The sequence below is a fragment of the Microcaecilia unicolor genome, chromosome 5 (assembly GCF_901765095.1).
Source record: "Microcaecilia unicolor chromosome 5, aMicUni1.1, whole genome shotgun sequence".
Lineage (NCBI taxonomy): Eukaryota > Metazoa > Chordata > Amphibia > Gymnophiona > Siphonopidae > Microcaecilia > Microcaecilia unicolor.
Window position 1 is genome coordinate 78,371,980 of NC_044035.1, and position 22,971 is coordinate 78,394,950.

The window sequence follows — 22,971 nt, forward strand, 5'->3', positions numbered from 1 at the left end:
AATGCTACCAGTCCTCATTTTTTACCACCTGCATTCTAAGTGGGAAAACAGTCACTGAAGAGCATGACCACAGTGTGACTTCTAGAATGAAACTTTTAAGAGTAGCAATTAATTCATAACCTATGCTCACACATATATGAGAAGGATCTTACCATTATAATTCAGGCAGTAATTATGGGATGGCTTGAATACAGTAATGCCTATACATAGGGGTTTGAAAGAGATGGATTTCTTAATTGCACGTCTAAAATATGGAAGCTCATGTCCATAAGAGGCAAACTTTTGAACCATATAACTGCTGCTTTAAAGATTTATATTAGCTACCAGTTGTCCATAGGATTACTTTTAAAATCTTAATTTTTATTTTAAGGGTGTTGCAGGATAGGCACCCCCCTACTACTTGAGAGAAAAAGTGGTGCTTTACATCCCGAGGTGGGCCTTAAAAAGTCTTCCCCACGTTGATGCTGTTGGGGGGGGGGGGGGGGGGGCAGTTGAGGGGACACCTTCCTTTTATTTGTGAGAAGGGAAGAGTCAAGAGCTCTCTCGTTCTTGCTATTATTGCTTTGCTTAACTTGTTGGAAGTTCTCTGGGAGGGGTTAAGGTTGTTATCAACTGCGTTATATTGGGACTGTGGGGAGGGGGATAAAACTGATAACTTGATGACGGGTTGTATGGTACTGTACTATAATTTTCTTTTTGTGTGTTCTGACATCATCTTTATTGAATGTTATTGTTATTGACTTTTGTCATCAATAAAAATTAAGATTAAAAAAAAAACAAAAAACTTCCCCAGATTTTCTGTTGACCCACCCAGTACCTGCAGAAATTAGACAGATATCCAGAAGTGTGCATTTTCACGTACTGCACCCCCCCCCCCCCCCCCCCTGCTGTGGAATATCATTCTAAAGTTAGGTTGGTGCAAAATTATCTTATGTTTACAAAAATGTTCTAATGTACATAATAGCAAGCATATCTGATTTTACTTCATTGATTGATTTTATCAAAGGAGGAAAAGACCTCAGATGCTCGGCTTATTATTCTGAATAGTTCCATAAAACTGCCGGGCGAACTTCTTCACCGGTCTGAAAAACCCTATAGGTTCAAATATGATGACATTTTTTTTGTTTCATTTATTTTTTAAGTTGTACATCACTTTGAATTCTGGGGAAGAAGGGGCAACAAATATAAATAATCCCATACCCTGCACTGACAATTTCAGGTTCGAGATGTGATGTGGCTGTATCGCAACCTAATGGTGTCCTAACATCATGGACCTATGACTCAATGACTTCTTCTTAGAGTACTTTAGCTTCAAGCACTTATACACATTAGGTTAGAGGGGCCAGCACCAAACTTGACTTCTCCAATGCCAAATGTTTCCATGCTGATGGGGGCAACAGTCACCATACCAAGGAGCCAGAGGAAACAGATCTGTAGACTTCTCATTCCACAGGAGGGATTATCCCCTTGAGTTTCTGTCTGTGGCCCCTGGGGCACTAGCCTCATGAAAAAGAGTCTCAATCATAAGGAAAACAATGACTCTTTTTCGTATGCCTTCAAGGGGCTATATGCCTCATGGTATTTGTGCTTACCTTTCTTAGAGGTTGCCAGGGAACTCCTTAGGAGCATCTCCTGTAGTGGTGAACACAGGACTTCCAAGGCCCTAAAACCTCATGGCCCAAGGGGCATCCAAATATACTAAAAGCCGTTGGGGACATTGTAGTTGGGCCCAAGGCATCAGCACCATCTGTAACCGATATCTTTGCCTAGGAGTGGTATTTAGTAAATCCCAGGTTGCAGTCCAGCACTGGAAAGCAAGCAATTGTGAAGCTCCCCCCACACACAATGCTTTAAGGAACTTACTAAAAAAAAAAAAGCTTTCAGTCAGCAGCACGCTGAGAGAGAGAGAGAGAGAGAGAGAGAGAGAGAGAGAGAGAGAGAGAGAGAGAGAGAGAGAGAGAGAGAGAGAGAGAGATCCAACTGAAGAAGACAGACTGAGGGAGGGCAGAAAAGCAACTGCTGCATTGCGATTAATGTGAATGCTCAGAAGAGAGTTTTACAGCTAAACTTGGTTGATTTATAGCAATTACATTCTCCAAAAGGAACATGAATCAAACATGGCTTCATCCACTTCTAGATTTTAAAATCCGAGATATTCACTTACATAGTCCTTCCTCAGTCAAGTCTACATTGATGATGAAAAACATAAATCCTTTAGCACCTTCCTTCTGTCCTCCAACCAGTGTATTTACCCAACCTATGAAGACAAAAACAAAGCAAACAACTCCTAAATGTTTTTATCTGTTTTTATAGAATAGTGAAGATACATAACTGTAGCATGTATTCTCTGACAGCAGGCTGATTGTTCTCACATGTGGGGTCGACGTCTGCGTCGGCCCAGAAACCGGATGCCATTTTGCAAGCAAAATATATAAAAAAAAAGCTTTGCCAGTCTTCTGGCGCGTGTACAGTGCGCACTGCACATGCGCGGACTGATTTCCCGCCCGTCGCGTGAACGCGTTCCCTCAGTTAAATCAAAAAGCATAAAACAAATAACTCCAAAGGGGAGGTGGGCGGGTTTGTGAGAACAATCAGCCTGCTGTCCTCGGAGAATACATGCTACAGGTATGTATCTTCGCTTTCTCCGAGGACAAGCAGGCTGCTTGTTCTCACATGTGGGGTATCCCTAGAAACCAAGCTCAAAAAAATGAAGATTGGTCAATTGGGCCTCACAACAGCGAGGACATAACAGATTGACCTGAAACCATAAACAACTAACTGAGAGTGCAGCCTGGAACAGAACAAAAAATGGGTCTAGGGGGGTGGAGTTGGATCCTAAACCCCGAAAAGATTCTGCAGCACCGACTGCCCAAATTGACTACCGTGTCGGGTATCCTGCTGAAGGCAGTAGTGAGATGTGAATGTGTGGACTGATGACCATGTCGCAGCCTTGCAAATTTCTTCAATGGAGGCGGACTTTAAGTGAGCCACTGACGCCACCATGGCTCTTACATTATGAGCTGTGACATGGCCCTCTAGAGTCAAGCAAAAAAGTGAGGAGAATGGATGAGGATACCAACTATTGTATGTTTATTCACTTAAAAAATTAAAATTGTTAAAATTGTGTACATTACAGCGACCCGACACGGCCGTGTTTCGGCACAATGGCCTGCCTCAGGGGTCTTTATAACCTTGAAAGATGTAATTTAGAGTATATACCCCAAGGAAAATAACAGGAAACAAATCTCTCTGGTCTCCTCTCTTCAAAATAATATATATAAGATACATATATAGAAAACAAAACGAACATCTAATACTCCTCTCTTAAGAGTTGTCTGCGAATCATGAAAACGGGCCATTGTGCCGAAACACGGCCGTGTCGGGTCGCTGTAATGTACACAATTTTAACAATTTTAATTTTTTAAGTGAATAAACATACAATAGTTGGTATCCTCATCCATTCTCCTCACTTTTTTGCTTCATCTCCACGTTTTCGTGAGGGTTTTTACCTCCTTTTTTTTGTTTTTCCTCTAGAGTCAACCCAGCCTGGGCATAAGTGAAAGAAATGTTATCTGCTAGCCAACTGGAGATTATGCGTTTTCCGACGGCGACTCCCCTCCTCTTGGGATTGAAAGAAACAAACAACTGGGCGGACTGTCTGTAGGGCTTTGTCCACTCCACGTAAAAGGCCAATTCTCTCTTGCAGTCCAAAGTATGCAAACTGCTTTTTGCCAGGGCGGGTATGAGGACGGGGAAAGAATTTTGGCAAGACAAATCGACTGGTTCAGATGGAACACCACCTTCGGCAGGAACCTAGGGTGCGTGCAGAGGACTACTCGGTTGTAATGAAACTTGATATAAGGTGCATGCACTACCAAGGCCTGAAGCTCAATGACTCTACGAGCTGAAGTAACAGCCACCAAGAAAATGACCTTCCAGGTCAAGTACTTCAGATGGCAGGAATTCAGTGGCTCAAAAGGAGCTTTCATCAGCTGGGTGAGAAAGACAGAGATCCCATGACACTGGTGGAGGTTTGACAGGGGGCTTTGACAAAAGCAAACCTCTCATGAAGCGAACAAGTAAAGGCTGTCCAGAGATAGGCTTATCCTCTACACGGCGATGATAGGCACTAATCGTACTAAGATGAACCCTTACTGAGTAAGTTTTGAGGCCAGACTCTGGTAAGTGTAGAAGGTATTTAAGCAGGGTCTGTGTAGGAAAAGAAAGAGGATCTAGGGCCTTGCTTTCACACTAGACGGCAAACCTCCTCCATTTGAAAAAGTAACACTTCTTCGTGGAACCTTTTCTGGAAGCAAGCAAGACTCGGGAGACACCCTCTGAAAGACCCAAGGAGGCGAATTCTAAGCTCTCAACATCCAGGCCGTGAGAGCCAGAGACTGGAGGTTGGGATGTAGAAGCAACCCCTCGTTCTGAGTGATGAGGGTTGGAAAACAGTCCAATCTCCACGGTTCCTCGGAGGACAACTCCAGAAGAAGAGGGAACCAAATCTGACACGGCCAGAAGGGTGCAATCAGGATCATGATTCTGCAATCTTGCTTGAGTTTCAGCAAAGTCTTCCCTACTAGAGGTATGGGAGGATACACATACAGAAGCCTTTCCCCCAATGTAGGAGAAAGGCATCTGATGCTAGTCTGTCGTGGGCCTGAAGCCTGGAACAGAACTGAGGAACCTTGTGATTGATCTGAGTGGCAAAAAGATCCACTGAGGGGGTGCCCCACTCTCAGAAGATCTTGCGGACTGCGCCCCCATTCACTGACCACTCGTGAGGTTGCATTACCCTGCTCAGCCTGTCGGCCAGACTGTTGTTTATGCCTGCCAGATATGTGGCTTGGAGAAACATCTGGACGGCTTCTTGACACAGAGGGCGACAGCCGGTGCCCCCCTGCTTGTTTGTGTAAAATATGGCAGCCTGATTGTCTGTCTGAATTAAGATTACTCGGTTGGACAGTCGATCTCTGAAAGCCTTTAGAGCGTTCCAGATCGCTCTTAATTCCAGGAGGTTGATCTGCAGACCTTTTTCCTGAAAGGACCAGGCTCCCTGAGTGTTGAGCCCATCTACATGAGCTCCCCACCCCAGGAGAGATGCATCTGTCGTCAGCACTTTTCGTGGCTGTAGAACTTGGAATGGTCGCTCCATGGTCAAATTGGATCAAATAGTCCACCACTGAAGAGAATTCCGAAAGTCGGTGGACAGTTGGATTACATCCTCTAGATCCCCCGCAGCTTGAAACCACTGGGAAGCTAGTGTCCATTGAGCTGATCTCATATGTAAACTGGCCATGGGCGCTACATGAACTGTGGAGGCCATGTGCCCCAGACGTCTCAACATCTGCCGAGCCATGACCTGCTGAGACGCTCGAACCATGGACATCAGGGACAGAAGGTTGTCCGCCCTTGCCTCGCGAAGATAAGCTTGAGCTGTCTGAGTGTTCAGCAGAGCACCAATGAATTCCAATTGTTGGACTGGGGTGAGGTGGGACTTGGGATAATTTATGACGAATTACCCCAGTAGCTATAGCACCCGAATAGTCATTTGCATGGACTCCAGAGCACCTTCCTTCGAGGTGTTCTTCACCAGCCAATCATCGAGATAAGGAAACACATGCACTCCCAGTCTGTGTAGCGACGCTTCGACTACCGCTTGGCATTTTGTTAACACTCTGGGTGCAGACACCAGGCTAAAAGGCAGTACACGATACTGAAAGTGCTGTGTTCCCAGCCGAAATCAAAGACACTTCCAGTGAGCTGGAAGTATCGAGATGTGTGTGTAAGCATCGCCAATCGTTTTCTTGAATCATGGGAAGAAGGGTGCCCAGGGAAACCATCCTGAACTTCTCAGACTAGAAATTTGTTCAGGGCCCTTAGGTCTAGGATGGGACGCATCCTCCCTGTTTTCTTTTGCACAAGGAAGTACCTGGAATAGAATCCCAGCCCTTCTTCCCCTGGTGGAACGGGTTCGACCTCTTGGGCCTGTAGAAGGGCAGAGAGTTCCTCTGCAAGTACCTGCTTGTGCTGGGAGCTCAACTGAGCTCCCGGTGGGCAATTTGAGATTCGGATTCCAGACTGAGGGTGTACCCTAACTGGACAATTTGAAGAACCCACCGGTCGGAGGTTACAAGAGGCCACCTCTGGTGAAAAAACATTAACCTCCCCCCAACCAGCAAGTTATCCGGTACAGACATGTTTATTGAGGGTATGCTGAACTGGAGCCAGTCAAAAGTTGGGGAGCCGCAGTGGCCTTATGTGCACGCTGTTGATGAGAACGAGTGCGCTGGGACTGAGCCTTGGCAGGCTGCCGAGAAGCAGGAGTGTACCTACGCCTAGCATAGGAATAGGGAGCACTCCTCTTCCTTCCAAAAAACCTCCTAGATGAGGAAGTAGTAGCAGAAGACGCCTGACGAGAGAGAGAGAATCCATAGAAACATTGTGCTTCTTGAGCTGGTCAACCAGATCCTCTACTTTCTCACCAAAAAGGTTATCCTCCCGGCAAGGAACATCCGCCATCCACTGCTGGACCGAATGATCCAGGTCAGAGACACGCAGCCATGAGAGTCTGCGCATCACTATACCATGGGCAGCGATCCTGGATGCTACATCAAAAGTGTCAAACATACCCCTGGCCAGGAATTCAACACGCCTTCTGCTGCCTGACCACCTGGCGAAAAGGCTCGGCCTGTTCCAGAGGGAGAGCATCAACCAAGCTCGACAGTTGCCTTACCGAGTTCCGCAAGTGGATGCTTGTGACGAGCTGGTATGTCTGGATTTTGGCAGCGAGCATAGCGGCCTGATACGCCTTCCTCCCAAAAGGTTCTAGATTCTCTTCCTGGGGGCACCAAGGCATAGTCCCTAGTGCTCTTGGCTCTTTTGAGGGCGGAGTCTCTACCATCATGGAATTGTGAGGTAGCTGAGACTTCATCAATCCAGGCTCACCATGGATCCGATATTGGGATTCAGTTTTTTTTCGGGATAATGGGAGTAGACAGAGGGAATGACCAGTTTCGCATAAGGACTTCCTTCAGTATGTTATGCAAAGGAGCCATTGCAGCCTCTCTAGGCAAAGAAGGATAATCCAGGACCTCGAGCATCTAAGCCCTGGGCTCATCCTCAACCTCCATAGGGAAGGGAATAGCCGCAGCCATTTCCTGGACAAAGGAGGTAAAGGACAGACTCTCAGGTGGAGAAAGTCTTTCTACTGCAGGGGAAGGTTCAGCGGGAATCCCACAGGACTCATCAGTACCTGGGATCCTCCTCTTCCTCCCACGAACGCTCATCTTCAGTATCGGACAAGATATTCTTCAGAGCAGTCCAAAACTGAGCCTGCCTCGATGCCAAGGAACAATGTCTTTGATGGCAGTGCCGAGAAGTCAATGCCCGCCTGGACTCCGATGAAGCTTCCTTCACCGACGTCGAAGGTGAGTCGATCTGGGTGGCAGCCGACACCGATGCCGTAGGCGGTACCGAGGTCGGGGACCTCATCATAGGCAAAGGGCCAGATGCCGCTACAGCAGACGGTACGGAAGGCGCAAGCACCCCCAACACCGAAGCAGACTGACACAGCAATCCTTCCAGAAGCTCTGGAAGCAGGGCCCTGGTGTGCTCGTCGAGAGCTGCCGTCAAACAAGGCTGTGGGGTCGGGAGAGGAGCCGTTGGTAAAATCTTGTCGAGGCTCAGAAGCAGGTACCGGGGTGCCAGAAGACCAACGCATCGGCACCTGAATAGAGGAGGAGCGATCCTCTCGGTGCCGACGCTTCTCGGGTGCCGATTCCCTCAACGCCCCGGAGCTCCCGGCACCGTGTGTCAAAGGAGAACGATGACGGTACTTCTTCGCCAGACGCCCATCGAGATTCTTCGGTACAGACGAGGATGTGGAATCCTCACGCCTCCTTGGGACCGGGTCCGACAGTCGGTCCCGGGGAGCCTGCATAACAGGAGGCCTCGAGGCAGGTGGAGACCCACTCGATGCCTCACTGCTCCCAGCACGAATTGGTCTTTCAGCAGCCATTACCTGCGTTCCCGACGTCAATGCTTCCTTTGATGTCGATGCCGCCGACCTCGGTACCGATGTCGAAGGACCAGACTGAGCCCCAAAAAGCTTTTCTCGTTGGACTTCTCTTGAGACGCTTGGGTCCGTTTCTTCATACGAAAACACAGACTACAAGAGGCTGGGCTATGGTCGGGCCCAAGGCACTGGATACACCAGGCGTGGGTATCGGTACCTGAGGTGGTCCGGTTGCACTGGGTACAATGTTTGAAGCCGCTGGGAGTCTTCGATGACATGGAAGGAAAAACGGCTTCAGCGAAATCAAAAGACGCGATTGTACCCTTGAAAAAAAGGTGGGCACAAGAGAAAAAGGTAAGACCCGGTCGAGCGGCCTAAAAGAACGGCCGCTTCGAAAATGAAAGAAAACTTATAAAAAGGGTCTAAAAAGTAAGAAGATACGGGAAGGTAAATTTCTCTCTTTTTTTTTTTTTTTAAAAGAAATGATGAGAGAAACAGAAACTTTAAATCGCGAAAGACTCTTCCTGGGCCAAAACAAAGAGATGAACCGAAGTAAGCTGTCTCTCTGCCGCAGAGAAGAAAAAACTGAGGGAACGCATTCACGCGACGGGCGGGAAATCAGTCTGCACATGCACCAGAAGACTGTGGCAAAACTTTTTTTTTAATATTTTGCTTGCAAAATGCCGTCCGGTTCCTCGGCTGACGTGGATGTCGACCCCACATGTGAGAACAAGCAGCCTGCTTGTCCTCAGAGAAAGTTAGGTACCTGATATTATAAGTGGTCACCAGATGATATTTCTCATGCTTATTTGCATAATATAGCTATGCTGTATATACTCTGGGTCAGATATTCAGCTGAGGGCAGACAAGCAACGCGTTTGCTGTCCACCATCAGCGTTAAACTTGGACATACGCTGGGCTATATCTGGTGACTAGCATTGAATATCTGGGTTTATTTTGGCTGCTATAAAGTTAACTAGCTACGCAGATATTCAGCGATAACCAGTTAACTTTTTAGCGGTCAAAGACAGGCCTGCTATTTAAACAGTCTGTTTTGACCGCTCAACCGAATTTGGCGCTGAATATCCGCACCAAACCGGCTGTTGCACAATATAACCGGTCAGAGGCTAGCCAATAACCGGTTATCTCCTGCTGAATACCTGCAATTTAACTGCCAGGAGCCATTCCTGACTAGTTAAATAGTTTTGAATATCGGTGGATATACACTTATACAATGAATTGCTGGATTTAGAATTACACAAAAAACTGTGAAAGAATGCACAATTTGATTCATTAAACAAAAAAGGTTAGCAAATCTTGCTATTGAGCTTAAAATTTTGAAGCCAAGCTACAAGTAAGCTAATTAAATTCTGTTTTATTTATTTCTCATATACAGAATACTTGGAAATAATTTTATGATTTTTAAGTTTTTCCTAGAACCCAAAACTACTCCAAGATGATAATATTACGCAACAAATACTAATTTCATGTTGTCAAAAGTTACATTCAACACCTTTATTACATTCAATCAGCCTTTATTACACCCCAGGGATTACATCAATGCACTGCCCTACCATTTGGGCTTCATAGGGTGCCCGCAACCTTTCAAAGAATTATGAATAGGGTGTTGAGGCCCCATCAGGAGTATGGCAATGCTTATCTGGACAATGTGGTGATTTTCTCATCCACATGGGAGACTCACCCGAGGCACGTTAAAAGGGTCTGTGCGTCCTCAAACAAGCATGATAGAGAGAGAGAGAGAGAGAGAGAGAGAACTGCTGTTTGTATCAACTATAAATGATGATGAATAAGGAGCCATATTTACTTAACCAAAGATAGTAATATGTCCAAATTCTGTCAAAATATGGTAGATTTGATGTTACATTTACTTTAGGTATTTGATATGCAATATACAAATACATATATATGTAATGTGGGTATAATAATTACTATTTTTTGTCATATCTGCATTGTGTTTTAAAACGTCATTTTATCTGTTTTGTAGCCCCTGAAGCAGCCCTGATGGGCGAAACACAGTCTGTGTCGGGCTGTACTGTATATAATTTTTAATATCTATTAATAAATTACATTTTTTCATAACGATCTGCTTTGTTGATTTTCCATCTTGGAGTTTGCAGACTGTCTGCCCTTTTGCTTTCTTGGACCCTCCCTTTTGTTCCATATATGGTCCAAATACATACTCCCCTCTATTTTTTCAAACATTAGGGTGTGTTTTCCAGGTCCTCTAGCTTTTCCTGTTGCGCGCAGCTCAACGGCTCCAAACGTTCTAGATGTTCTGCCTGTGTCTGCAAAAGGTCTTCCGCGTCTTGAGACTCAACACTAACTCCCCAGTTCTGCATGTCAATTAAGCGATACTGTGTGCTATGCCTGCAAGTTGTTCTGAATAGTTGCTTGAATCTTGGCTCCAGAACTTTAACTACTGCCGCAGTAAGTTCTGGAATGAATTCCGCATGGGCTGAGGGTGGCGAAGGGGAGGGCGCCATTTTGTCCTCGCTCTGTTTTACACGATCTTGCCCTCTTCACAGCGTTTTGGCTGCCATCAGCTAGGGTGATTTGGCTAAAAATTTGTCCATAGAGTCTTACCCTGCTTAGGCAAGTTGTGCTGTGATTTTAGAAACCGCTGTTAGCAAATGGTCCAAATAGAGAGTTCCCCTGCAGCGATCTCCAATCAGTTGCAACCAACTGCTCTTGATCTAACCAGCCTTAAAATGTCTACAAGTTACAGCAGAGCTTTCTAAAATACTGCTGCATTGTTCTCATGTGTGCTACCTTCTTTTTAAGAAAAACAAACAAACACTGTTAAGGCCACATTTATTGAAGATTCCTGCCCATTTTGTACCAAAAATTCAGGCCCTAGTCTTTCATGTCAAAAACAGATGATACATATACTCTGCTCTAATTCCCCTACCTGAAAGTTCATTCAGCTAGTCTGACAGCCCAATAGAAAACAACTCAAGCTGCACTTCTGTGATTTCTTTTATATGGAACTGATTACAGTATTTTCAAAAGTATTGACAGCAAGTTAAAAGACTTGCAACTGTCCATTTTATTGTCTTCTTACCCTTTTTAATTCTCTATTAGCTTAAATTTACTTCTTTGCAGTCTACTGATATCATTTTTTCTCATATTCTTTACAAATATGCAATGCCTTATATTATTTTGAAAAAAAATTTAACTTATTACTTTCAGAGAGAAACCATTAATTCTAAGTATCTCATTACACAATGTCATAGTTACTATACTAATTGCAACTGCTAGTGTGACTCCATTTTTAATACAGTTACATTGGCTCCTGGTTCAAGCATATATTGATTTTAATATTTTGTGTCTTATGTTTAAGTTACTCTATGGGGACACTCCACGTTACATACCACATTTAAATTGAATTAAGTTTGGTCAAATGTCTAACAGATTGCTCCACAGAAATAAGTTTGTATCTCCTTTGGCATCTGTTACTCAATTATCGTCCACCTGAAAAAAAAAAATTGTTTCGCATTCTTTTACCAACTAAATGGAATTTTTTACCATTAGATCTGAGATGTGAATGCATTTTAGATTTTGTAAAATGTTGAACACTTGGCTTTTTAAGCAATATTTTATTTGATATTCTATAAGAGTTTATTTTTGTATAATTCCTGCCATTTTGGCCATTATCTTATTGTGAATTGTACTGAGAGCATGGCCGTGATGGTATTCAAAATTTCTGTCTAAATTACATTAAAATATTACTGTGATACATAAGCTCAAATGTAACCTCCTGTATTTCAGGCAACTGTGAACACAGGTCATGTAAAATAAACATGATAATTTCAAATATGGTTGCAAAAGCAGTCAAAACTATGAATGTTCTGATTTTTAAATATTTATTTATTTAGATTTTGCTCACACCTTTTTCAGTAGTAGCTCAAGGCGAGTTACATTCAGGTACACTGGATATTTCTCTGTCCCAGGAGGGCTCACAATCTAAATTTGTACCTGAGGCAATGGAGGGTTAAGTGACTTGCCCAAGATCACAAGGAGCAGCAGTGGGATTTGAACCAGCCACCTCTGGATTGCAAGACCGGTGCTCTAACCACTAGGCCACTCCATTTCCATTTTGTAAATTAATTTTTACACAAACGGCTATTTCCATGTCCATTTCTAGAGGCTGATTTTAGATGAATCTATATTTAAATTTGCTCTTCAGTTTAACAAATCTAACATTGTTTGTCTCAGATTAACAAAGTCCACATATTTTCTCCAGTTACCTTTTGCTTTGAGTTCTGACAACAGACTTCCAGGGCCTTCATGTCCAATCAGATGACCAAGATAATGGCCAGGGTTTGATTTGTAGTACCTCTGAAGGTCTGGTATTGGAAATGTGACGTAAAGATTTCTAATGTCCTTTATAGGCACCACCTTGTAAAGTTGCTGTGAAAAGGAAAAGCAGTAAATTGGCACCTTAAATTTCATGCTGTCACGTAACATTTTATTATTATTATTATTATATTATATTCAATAATAAGAAATCAGGAAAATAAATATTTATGGTTTACCCATTTTAAGTACATTATGTTTAATGCAAAATAGTCGAAGGAGGGAAGTGGGAATGTGAACCAGGATTTCCAAAGATCTGTTTATAGTGGAGTCTGTTAGGGCCCCTTCTGACAACCTAGTATCAGTGAGGGCCGTAATTATATGGGAATTATTTCTCTGATATATCTACTTACCATAAGAAATATACAAATGGAAATATGGGGCAAATAAGGTTTTTCTACCTCCTTACACCCACCCCAGATATGATGGACCAACCACCCCAGAGGTAAGGGGTGACAGAAAGGACAGATTTCCTTCCAAAGGGATAGACTTTATTCCAGTACAGATAATAACAAGGCAATAACTACTTCTACTTATTTCTAAAGCGCTACTAGACGTATGCAGCGCTGTACACTTGAACATGAAGAGACAGTCCCTACTCGACAGAGCTTACAATAAAATAAGATAAAGCAATTAGACAACTAATTAGGCAATAAAACAATTAGGTATGTAATTAGGATTTAGGTAAAGAAAGTAGGGAATTAGATGAAGGAATAAGGGAATTATGTAGGGAATTAAATTAGGGAATTAGGTAATTAGAAAATGAAGTAATAACAAATAGCCATTTGTTATTGAGAGGGAGTGAAACCACAGCTGCAAAGACTTACTCTGTTGGTTATCTCAGCCTCTGACTATATGTAACACAGGAGTGCCTTATATACAGTCGATTGAGCACCAATCCCCCTCCCATCCAGTCTACAACTTGCCATGTCAGCCAAATTTATTGTAATATCAGCTAAATTCTGTCTTACGTTATTGTTTACATTAAATGGAACAGAATACAGAATATTCTGCTTACAGAATACAGAATAATGTTTATGAAACTCAGCATCTTAAAATAAGTCCAAGGTTCTTTTACTGAAGATTGCAGTGCTATTCCGTTACAAGAATTTCCCTCGGAACCGGGTCTTATCACTGTGTTATCTAAGTCCTCAACACTTCTTTCCTCCCAAACTGTAAACATACTCTTAATGTCCAGGTCTGAGCTAGAGTCAGTGGCACCATTTCTGCCAGGGGAGGGGGAAGAGCACTCTTTGCTGGTACAGTGTGACCTCGCATTTACAGCATCAGCAGAAATACAGAAAGATGACGTTTGAGCTTTTAGCTATGTAGATCATGGCCTCTCAGTAGTCAGAAAGTGCAAAATCTATTCAGACCAGACCAGACCAGACCAGAGCAGTAGTAAAAAATGAAGCAAAATTTTTTATGAGTCATTTTATTGTCTAATAAATATTGCTTCATTTTTTTACTACTGCTGTGGTCCGGTCTTTGGAAATCCTGATTCACATTCCCACTTCCCTCTTTGTTGAGCTTCTCCGTGGGACTTCTTGAGTTCTCCATGTTTGTGGATTCTCCTTTAAAGCGAATGCTACATACCTGTAGAAGGTATTCTCCGAGGACAGCAAGCTGATTGTTCTCACAAATGGGTGACGTCCACGGCAGCCCCTTCGATCGGAGATCTTCCTAGCAACAGAGTTTGCTAGTTCTCGCGCGCATGCGCGGCTGTCTTCCCGCCCGAAATCGCTCGTGTTCGCTAGTCCCATACCAAGCAAAAACAAGCCAAGGGAAGACACAACTCCAAAGGGGGGGCGGGCGGGTAGGTGAGAACAATCAGCCTGCTGTCCTCGGAGAATACCTTCTACAGGTATGTAGCATTCGCTTTCTCCGAGGACAAGCAGGCTGCTTGTTCTCACAAATGGGGTATCCCTAGCCCCCAGGCTCACTCAAAACAACAAACATGGTCAATTGAGCCTCACAACGGCGAGGACAGAACTGAGATTGACCTAAACTTTTTCAACTAACAGAGTGCAGCCTGGAACAGAATAAAAATGGGCCTAGGGGGGTGGAGTTGGATTCTAAACCCCGAACAGATTCTGCAGCACCGACTGCCCGAACCGACTGTCGCGTCGGGTATCCTGCTGAAGGCAGTAGTGAGATGTGAATGTGTGGACAGATGACCACGTCGCAGCCTTGCAAATCTCTTCAATAGTGGCTGACTTCAAGTGGGCCACTGACGCCGCCATGGCTCGAACACTATGAGCCGTGACATGACCCTCAAGAGTCAGCCCAGCCTGGGCGTAAGTGAAGGAAATGCAATCTGCTAGCCAATTGGATATGGTGCGTTTCCCGACAGCCACTCCCCTCCTGTTGGGATCAAAAGAAACAAAAAGTTGGGCGGACTGTCTGTGGGGGCTTGTCCGCTCCAGATAGAAGGCCAATGCTCACTTGCAGTCCAATGTGTGCAGCTGACGTTCAGCAGGGCAGGTATGAGGACGGGGAAAGAATGTTGGCAAGACAATTGACTGGTTCAGATGGAACTCCGACACCACCTTCGGCAAGAACTTAGGGTAAGTGCGGAGGACTACTCTGTTATGATGAAATTTGGTATAAGGAGCATGAGCTACCAAGGCTTGAAGCTCACTGACTCTGCGAGCTGAAGTAACTGCCACCAAGAAAATGACCTTCCAGGTCAAGTACTTCAGATGACAGGAATCCAGTGGCTCAAAAGGAGGTTTCATCAGCTGGGTGAGAATGACATTGAGATCCCTTGACACTGTAGGAGGTTTGACTGGGGGCTTTGACAAAAGCAAACCTCTCATGAAGCGAACAACTAAAGGCTGTCCCGAGATTGGCTTACCTTCCACATGGTAATGGTATGCACTAATCGCACTAAGATGAACCCTTACAGAGTTGGTTTTAAGACCAGACTCCGATAAATGTAGAAGGTATTCAAGCAGGGTCTGTGTAGGACAAGAACGAGGATCTAAGGCCTTGCCATCACACCACACAGCAGTCGCCAGAGGAAAAAATAACTCCTCTTGGTAGAATCTTTCCTGGAAGCAAGCAAGACTCGGGAGACACCCTCTGACAGACCCAAGGAGGCGAAGTCTACGCTCTCAACATCCAGGCTGTGAGGGCCAGAGACCGAAGGTTGGGATGGAGGAGCACTCCCTCGTTCTGCGTGATGAGGGTTGGAAAGCAGTCCAATCTCCACGGTTCTTCGGAAGACAACTCCAGAAGAAGAGGGAACCAGATCTGACGAGGCCAAAAAGGAGCAATCAAAATCATGGTTCCCCTGTCTTGCTTGAGTTTCAGCCAAGTCCTCCCTATCAAAGGAATGGGAGGATACGCGTACAGGAGGCCTTCCCCCCAAAACAGAAGGAAAGCATCCGACGCCAGTCTGCCGAGGGCCTGCAGCCTGGAACAGAACTGAGGGACCTTGTGATGGGTCTGAGTGGCAAAGAGGTCCACCAAGGGGGTGCCCCACACTTGGAAGATCTCGCGAACCACTCTGGAACTGAGCGACCACTCGTGCGGTTGCATGATCCTGCTCAATCTGTCGGCCAGACTGTTGTTTACGCCTGCCAGATACGTGGCCTGGAGCCACATGCCAAACCGGCGTGCCCAGTGCCACAAGCTGACGGCTTCCCAACACAGGGGGCGAGATCCGGTGCCCCCCTGCTTGTTGATGTAATACATAGCAACCTGGTTGTCTGTCTGAATTTGGATAATTTGATTGGACAGCCGATCTCTGAAAGCCTTCAGATCGTTCCAGACCGCTCGCAACTCCAGGAGGTTGATCTGTAGACCTTGTTCCTGGACGGACCAAGTCCCCTGGGTGTGGAGCCCATCGACATGCGCTCCCCACCCCAGGAGTGACGCGTCAGTGGTCAGCACCTTTTGCGGCTGAGGAATCTGGAAGGGACGTCCCAGGGTCAAATTGGATCGAATTGTCCACCAATGAAGGGAGAGGAGAAACCTTGTGGACAAACGGACCACATCCTCTAGGCTCCCAGCAGCCTGGCACCACTGGGAGGCTAGGGTCCATTGAGCTGATCTCATAAAAAGGCGGGCCATGGGAGTCACGTGAACCGTGGAGGCCATGTGGCCGAGCAATCTCAACATCTGCCGAGCTGTGATCTGCTGAGACGCCCGCACCGAGGAGACAAGGGTCAGCAGATTGTCGGCCCTGGTCTCTGGAAGGTAGGCACGGGCCGTCTGGGAATCCAGCAGAGCTCCTATGAATTCGAGTTTCTGAACTGGAAGAAGGTGGGACTTGGGATAATTTATCACAAACCCTAGCAGCTCCAGGAGTCGAATAGTCACCTGCATGGACTGCTGAGCTCCTGCCTCGGAGGTGCTCTTTACCAGCCAATCGTCGAGGTAAGGGAACACATGCACTCCCAGCCTGCATAGAGAAGCCGCTACTACGGCTAGGCATTTGGTGAATACCCTGGGCGCAGAGGCGAGCCCAAAGGGTAGCATACAGTACTGAAAATGCCGTGTTCCCAGACGAAATCGAATACTGCCTGTGAGCTGGCAGAATCGGGATGTGCGTATAGGCATCCTTTAAGTCCAGAGAGCATAGCCAATCGTCCTGTTGAATCATGGGAAGAAGGGTGCCCAGGGAAAGCATCCTGAACTTTTTTCGGACCAGATATTTGTTCAGGGCCCTTAGGTCTAGGATGGGACGCATCCCCCCTGTTTTCTTTTCCACAAGGAAGTACCTGGAATAGAATCCTAGCCCCTCTTGCCCAGGTGGCACGGGCTTGACCGCATTGGCGCTGAGAAGGGCGGAGAGTTCCTCTGCAAGTACCTGCCTGTGCTGGAAGCTGAAGGATTGAGCTCCCGGTGGGCAATTTGGAGGCTTTGAGGTCAAATTGAGAGAGTACCCTAGCTGGACTATTTGGAGAACCCACTGATCGGAGGTTTAAAAGAGGCCACCTTTGGTGAAAAAATGTTAACCTCCCCCTGACCGGAAGGCCGTCCGGCACAGACACTGGAACGTCGGCTATGCTCTGCAGGAGCCAGTCAAAAGCCCGCCCCTAACTTTTGCTGAGGAGCCGCAGGGGCCTGAGGCGCACGCTGCTGACGAGAGCGAGCGCGCTGGGGTTTAGCCTGAGCAGCAGGCTGGTGGGAAGGAGGATTGTACCTACGCTTACCCGAAGAATAGGGAACCGTCCTCCTTCCCCCATAAAAACGTCTACCCAAAGAGGTAGAGGCTGAAGGCGGCCGGCGGGAGAACTTGTCGAAAGCGGTATCCCGCTGGAGGAGCTGTTCGACCACTTGTTCGACCTTGTCCCCAAAAAATTGTCCCCCCGGCAAGGGGCATCCGCAATCCGCTGCTGGATTTGATTTTCCAGGTCGGAGGCGCGCAGCCATGAGAGCCTGCGCATCACCACACCCTGCGCAGCGGCCCTGGATGCAACATCAAAAGAGTCAAAGACCTCCCTGGCCAGGAATTTCCTACACGCCTTCAGCTGCCTGACCACCTGCTGAAAGGGCTTGGCCTGCTCAGAAGGGAGCTTGTCGACCAAGTCCGCCAACTGCCGCACATTGTTCCGCATGTGTATGTTCGTGTAGAGCTGGTAGGACTGGATTTTGGCGATGAGCATTGCAGAATGGTAGGCCTTCCGCCCAAAGGAGTCCAAGGTTCTAAAGTCTTTGCCCGGGGGCACCGAAGCATACTCTCTAGAACTCTTGGCCTTCTTGAGGGCCAGATCCACCACACCAGAGTCGTGTGGCAACTGAGTCCGCATCAACTCCGGGTCCCCATGGATCCGATATTGAGATTCGATCTTCTTGGGGATGTGGGGCGTAGTTAAGGGTTTCGCCCAGTTCGCCAGCAACGTCTTCTTGAAGACATGATGCATGGGTACTGTGGACGATTCCTTAGGTGGCGAAGGATAGTCCAAGAGCTCCAGCATCTCAGCTCTCGGCTCATCCTCCGTGACCACGGGAAAGGGAATTGCCTTAGACATTTCCCGGACAAAGGCCGCGAAAGAGAGACTCTCCGGAGGAGAAAGCTGTCTTTCAGGCGAGGGAGTAGGATCAGAAGGAAGACCGTCAGACTCCTCGTCAGAAAAATATCCGACGCCTACCTCTGCTTCCCACGAGGCCTCCTCATCAGTGTCGGACACCAGCTGGTGGACTTCGGTCCGAAGCTGTGCCCGCCTCGACTCCATGGAAACACGGCCACGGTGGGAGCGTCGAGAAGAGGACTCCCGTAGCGGAGGCGATGGAGCTCCCTCCATCAACGTCGTCGGGGAGCCCTCCTGGGAGGCGGCCGGCACCGCAAGCGGTACCGGGGCGGGCATCCTTACCGCAGACGAGGGCACAGCCGTCGCCTCACTCGACGGCACCGGCGGCGCAAGCACCCCCGGTACCGGAGAAGGGCGAAACAGCTCCTCCAGGATCCCCGGAAGGACGGCCCTGAGGCTCTCGTTCAGAGAGGCTGTAGAGAAAGGCGGTGGGGCCGGTACTGGCGATGAGCTGCGAATCTGTTCCGGGGATGGAGGCGGTACCGGGCTGTCCACAGGGGAACGCATCGACACCTCCTGAATGGAGGGTGAGCGGTCCTCCCGATGTCGACGCTTGGGTGCCGACGGTATCGGCGACCCAGAGCTCTCGGTACCACGCTTGGAGGGCGACCGATGCCGGTGCTTCTTAGCCTTAGCATGACGCACGGCATCGGTACCCCCCGGTACCGAAGAGGAAGACGTCGAATCCAAACGTTTTCTTGGGTCCGAAGAGGGTCGATCCCGGGGGGGGCTGTACCGCGGGAGCCCTCGAGACAGGCGAAGACCTGCTCATGGGCTCACCGCCACCAGTAGGGGAATGGACAGCCCTCACCTGCACTCCAGACATCGAAGCACCCTCCGACAACATCCTCAGGAGGAACGATCCTGGTCTCGCAGCTGCACCAGACAATGACTTTGATACCGAAGGCCTCGATGTCGATGCCGGTACCGATGAACGCGGTACCGAAGTTGATGATGGGCGCGGTACCGAAGGCTCCGATGCCGAGGACCGCGGAACTGAGGATGTCGACTCGCTGGATGAAGTCCCGAACAAACTGTTCCACTGGGCTAATCTCGCCGCCTGAGTTCTCCTCTTCAAAAGAAGACAGAGATTGCAGGCCTGAGGACGGTGCCCAGCCCCCAGACACTGAAGGCAAGAAGCGTGCCTATCAGTGAGCGAGATTATCCGGCCGCACTGGGTGCACGGTTTGAAGCCGCTGGAAGGCTTCGATGACATGGGCGGAAAAATCTCGCCGGCAAAATCGAAATCCACGATGGTGAAAAAAGGGCACCAAAAACTCACCAAAAAACAAACGACTCGACCACGAAAGAAAACTTACGGGCCAACACTAGTAAATAGAGGAAAAGTAGAGAAAAAAAGACCGCGAATCGCAAGGGATCTCCAAGGGGCGTGGAGCGACCGCAAAAACAGCCGTCCCAAGCCGCAGAAAAAAGGAGACTGGCGAACACGAGCGATTTCGGGCGGGAAGACGGGCGCGCGTGAGAACTACCAAACTCTGTTGCTAGGAAGATCTCCGATCGGAGGGGCTGCCGTGGACGTCACCCATTTGTGAGAACAAGCAGCCTGCTTGTCCTTGGAGAATGCAAAATAGTGCCTCTTGGGGAAGGACCATCCATCTGTATAGATTTGTTTGCACTATTCCCTGGATTCTATATGTAGCACCGAGATTTCTGCGCAGAAATCGAAGCGTATTCTAAAATAATGCGCTTAACCTAATTCAGGGACAGCCTAAGAAAATCTGCTGCCTGAGGTGAGATAGCACCCCCCCTCCCCTGGTACCAAGAATGGAGGGAGGGGAGTGCCTCCTCAGAACTACAATCAGAGCATAAGGGGGCTTGGAGTCATAAAAAAAACAGTAAACTGACAGGAAACAAGTTTATAACTAAATCATTAAATCAGAAACAGAAAAAAATAATGGCAGATAAGGACCACATGGCCCATCTAGTCTGCCTATCCAAACAATATACTATCCCTTCCTCTACCTCAGAGATCCAACATGTTTGTCCCATGCCCTCTTGAATTCAAATAAAGGCTTCATCTTCACCACCACCGCCAGGAGGCAGTTCCATGCTTTCACCATCCTTTAGAGTACTCCTAAATATATCCCCTTTCCACCTTCATCATGTCAGAGAGAATTTAGGTATTATCAGGGACAACACCATGAAGTCTTTGCACAGTTGCAATGGCAGTCAAAGGCAAACATTGTGACAGGAATGATTAGGAAATGAAAGAAGAATAAAATGGAATAGCACTGTGCCCTCTGTACCACACAATGGTGTGACTGGTCTGTGTATAATATGTGAAGTTCTAGTTTAGTTGAAAAAAACAAAAACACAGGGCTAGCCATGAGACACAAGTCCCGCTGTGATTTGTTGAACCAGTTAATAATCCTGATGAATTTTTTAATAGGAGGAAAAAACCTCAAATTATAAGGGAACACTCCTTCGTTGATACCACCAACATTAGGGAGGTTCCTTAAATCATCATGGGTATGATATGTGTACCATTGATGTGTTTAGATATCCAATTGAGCTCTCTCTTCAGATTTAGATTTGTTGAACCAGGCAAGGCTGGAGTGATTTCAGAAGAGAGACCATAGCTGGGTTGACAGTATACTGGACCCTGGGTAAATACATAATTTCGAACAAGTTTCTTTAAAAAAAAAAAATCTGCTATTGAGACAGGGGGAAGCTACTACTTGCCCTGGAATTAGCAGCATAGAATGTTGCTACTATGGGGTTTCTGCCAGGTACTTGTCACCAGGCTTGGCCACTGTTGGAAACAGGATACTGGATTAGATAGACCATTGGTATAACCCAGTGTGGCTATTCTTATGTTCTTAATGGTAGGATCGGATAGCAGATTCTCATTCACACCACTGTCACCCCACTTCCATTAGGGACTCGTCTCCTTTCACCACTGATTTCCGAAGTGACACGAGATCGTTTGGGAATGGGTCAGTTACATTAGTATTGTTCCGATTATATTTCTTCATATAGGAGCTTCTTCATTTTTCCACACAAAACTTTACGGTACAAAGGTAAGGAACACAACTTACACTTATGGTTACCGATATGACACTTTGGGTTTACGCTGTCATACTGAGGGGGCCACTCCCAGGATACTGAGGGGGGCACTCCCAGGTGTTCAAATCCTACCCACAATCCATGGTTTTGCGGGTGGGTGTGCCCAAGCAGTTTCCTCAGCGTATTTTGAACACCTCAATCTCAGAGTTCCCTACAGACTTGTCACCTGGGAGTGGTAGTTAACTGCCAGGCAGATCAAGAGGGGACGGCACACCCCCTTTTATTATTCCAAAGTTGGGTTTGTGACTATTACAGATTGCAATTGGAGCACTTCATGGAACTGTTGGACCCAGTTTTAGATCACATGTATTAGAGATCACCCCCTTTGATCCTGGGATGCTTTACAAAGCTTATCCCCTATGCAGTGGATCCTTCCTGGGCCATCTCAAGAGGGCTGCCCCATTGCATACCTTCATCCGGCAGGATTCACCTCAATACGAGCCTCTAAACAAAGCTGCACATGAGCCTCGGTAAGTATGGGTATGTTCCATGGTACCGATAATATTCGCTAACGTGTTGCAAGCCAAGGTGCCCGATGATATCTCTGAATTAATGGGAGATTTATTACGATCATCTGGGGAACAGAATTCTTCACTGCTGAGCAGTGAATTATATCTTGACCTAACATGGCCTTGGCCCCCCTTGACAGGTGATTTTAAGATAAAGGCATTTCCTTGGTAGGGTTATGGAAAGATGCAGGCAGGTTCCAAAAGAAAGTCCATAAGCGTTATTAGGATGGACTTGGAGAGAATACACTGCTTATACCTAGAATAAGTTGAGTAAAGCACATTTTGCTCTTTTGGGAGTTTTCCAGATAGTTGTGACTTAATTGGCTACTACAGGAAACAGAACAATGGGTTTGATGGACTGCAGCCTATCCCAGTATGGCAAGGTCATGCTCTTATTCCTGGCACCTATGACATACTCTGTCTGGTTTTCCGTAGACTCTATTCTAGGCCCAATATCATAACTGTAGTCGATGGATCCTCCTGTCTGGCTTTACATGGGCTATGAGTTAGGTGGGTTTACTTGAGTATCGACCTATCATGGACAAGTAGTAAAGTCGATGGACTAGAAGTCCATTGGGGTCTCTCCTTGTGCAGGTTCATATCCTGTTGACTATGGGGCTGAAAATTTCTCTTGTGGAGGAGTGGCCTAGCGGTTAGAGCACCAGTCTTGACATCCAGAGGCAGCTAGTTAAAATCTCACTGTTGTTGAAGGGATATGGAGAAGTTGAATGCTATCCGTGTAGATATAGAATTTTGTATTCAGTGACTGAAGATGCTCAGACAGAAGCTTATTTAAAAAATAAATAAATAAAGATATAGGAGGCAGTGTGGATCCGTGTGATGCCCCACAGCACAGGGCCCAAGGTAATGACAGAGCTGATTGTTGTCTATCTGGTAAATAAGCTTTGAACCAAATACTCTCGAACATCCTAGACTA

At 46.7% G+C, this 22,971-nt stretch overlaps 1 protein-coding gene across 3 annotated transcripts in view; it reads right to left on the reverse strand.

Annotated features, from left to right (window-relative positions):
• Positions 1-22,971, reverse strand: part of IDE (insulin degrading enzyme) — a 441,269-nt gene that overhangs the window by 315,172 nt on the left and 103,126 nt on the right. For all 3 annotated transcript variants that reach the window (XM_030203006.1, XM_030203005.1, XM_030203004.1), the window contains exons 7-8: positions 12,289-12,451; positions 2,165-2,257 (exon numbers count right to left, since the gene is read on the reverse strand). In XM_030203006.1, the coding sequence (XP_030058866.1) occupies positions 2,165-2,257; positions 12,289-12,451 (256 nt within the window). The remainder of the gene's footprint in view (positions 1-2,164; positions 2,258-12,288; positions 12,452-22,971) is intronic.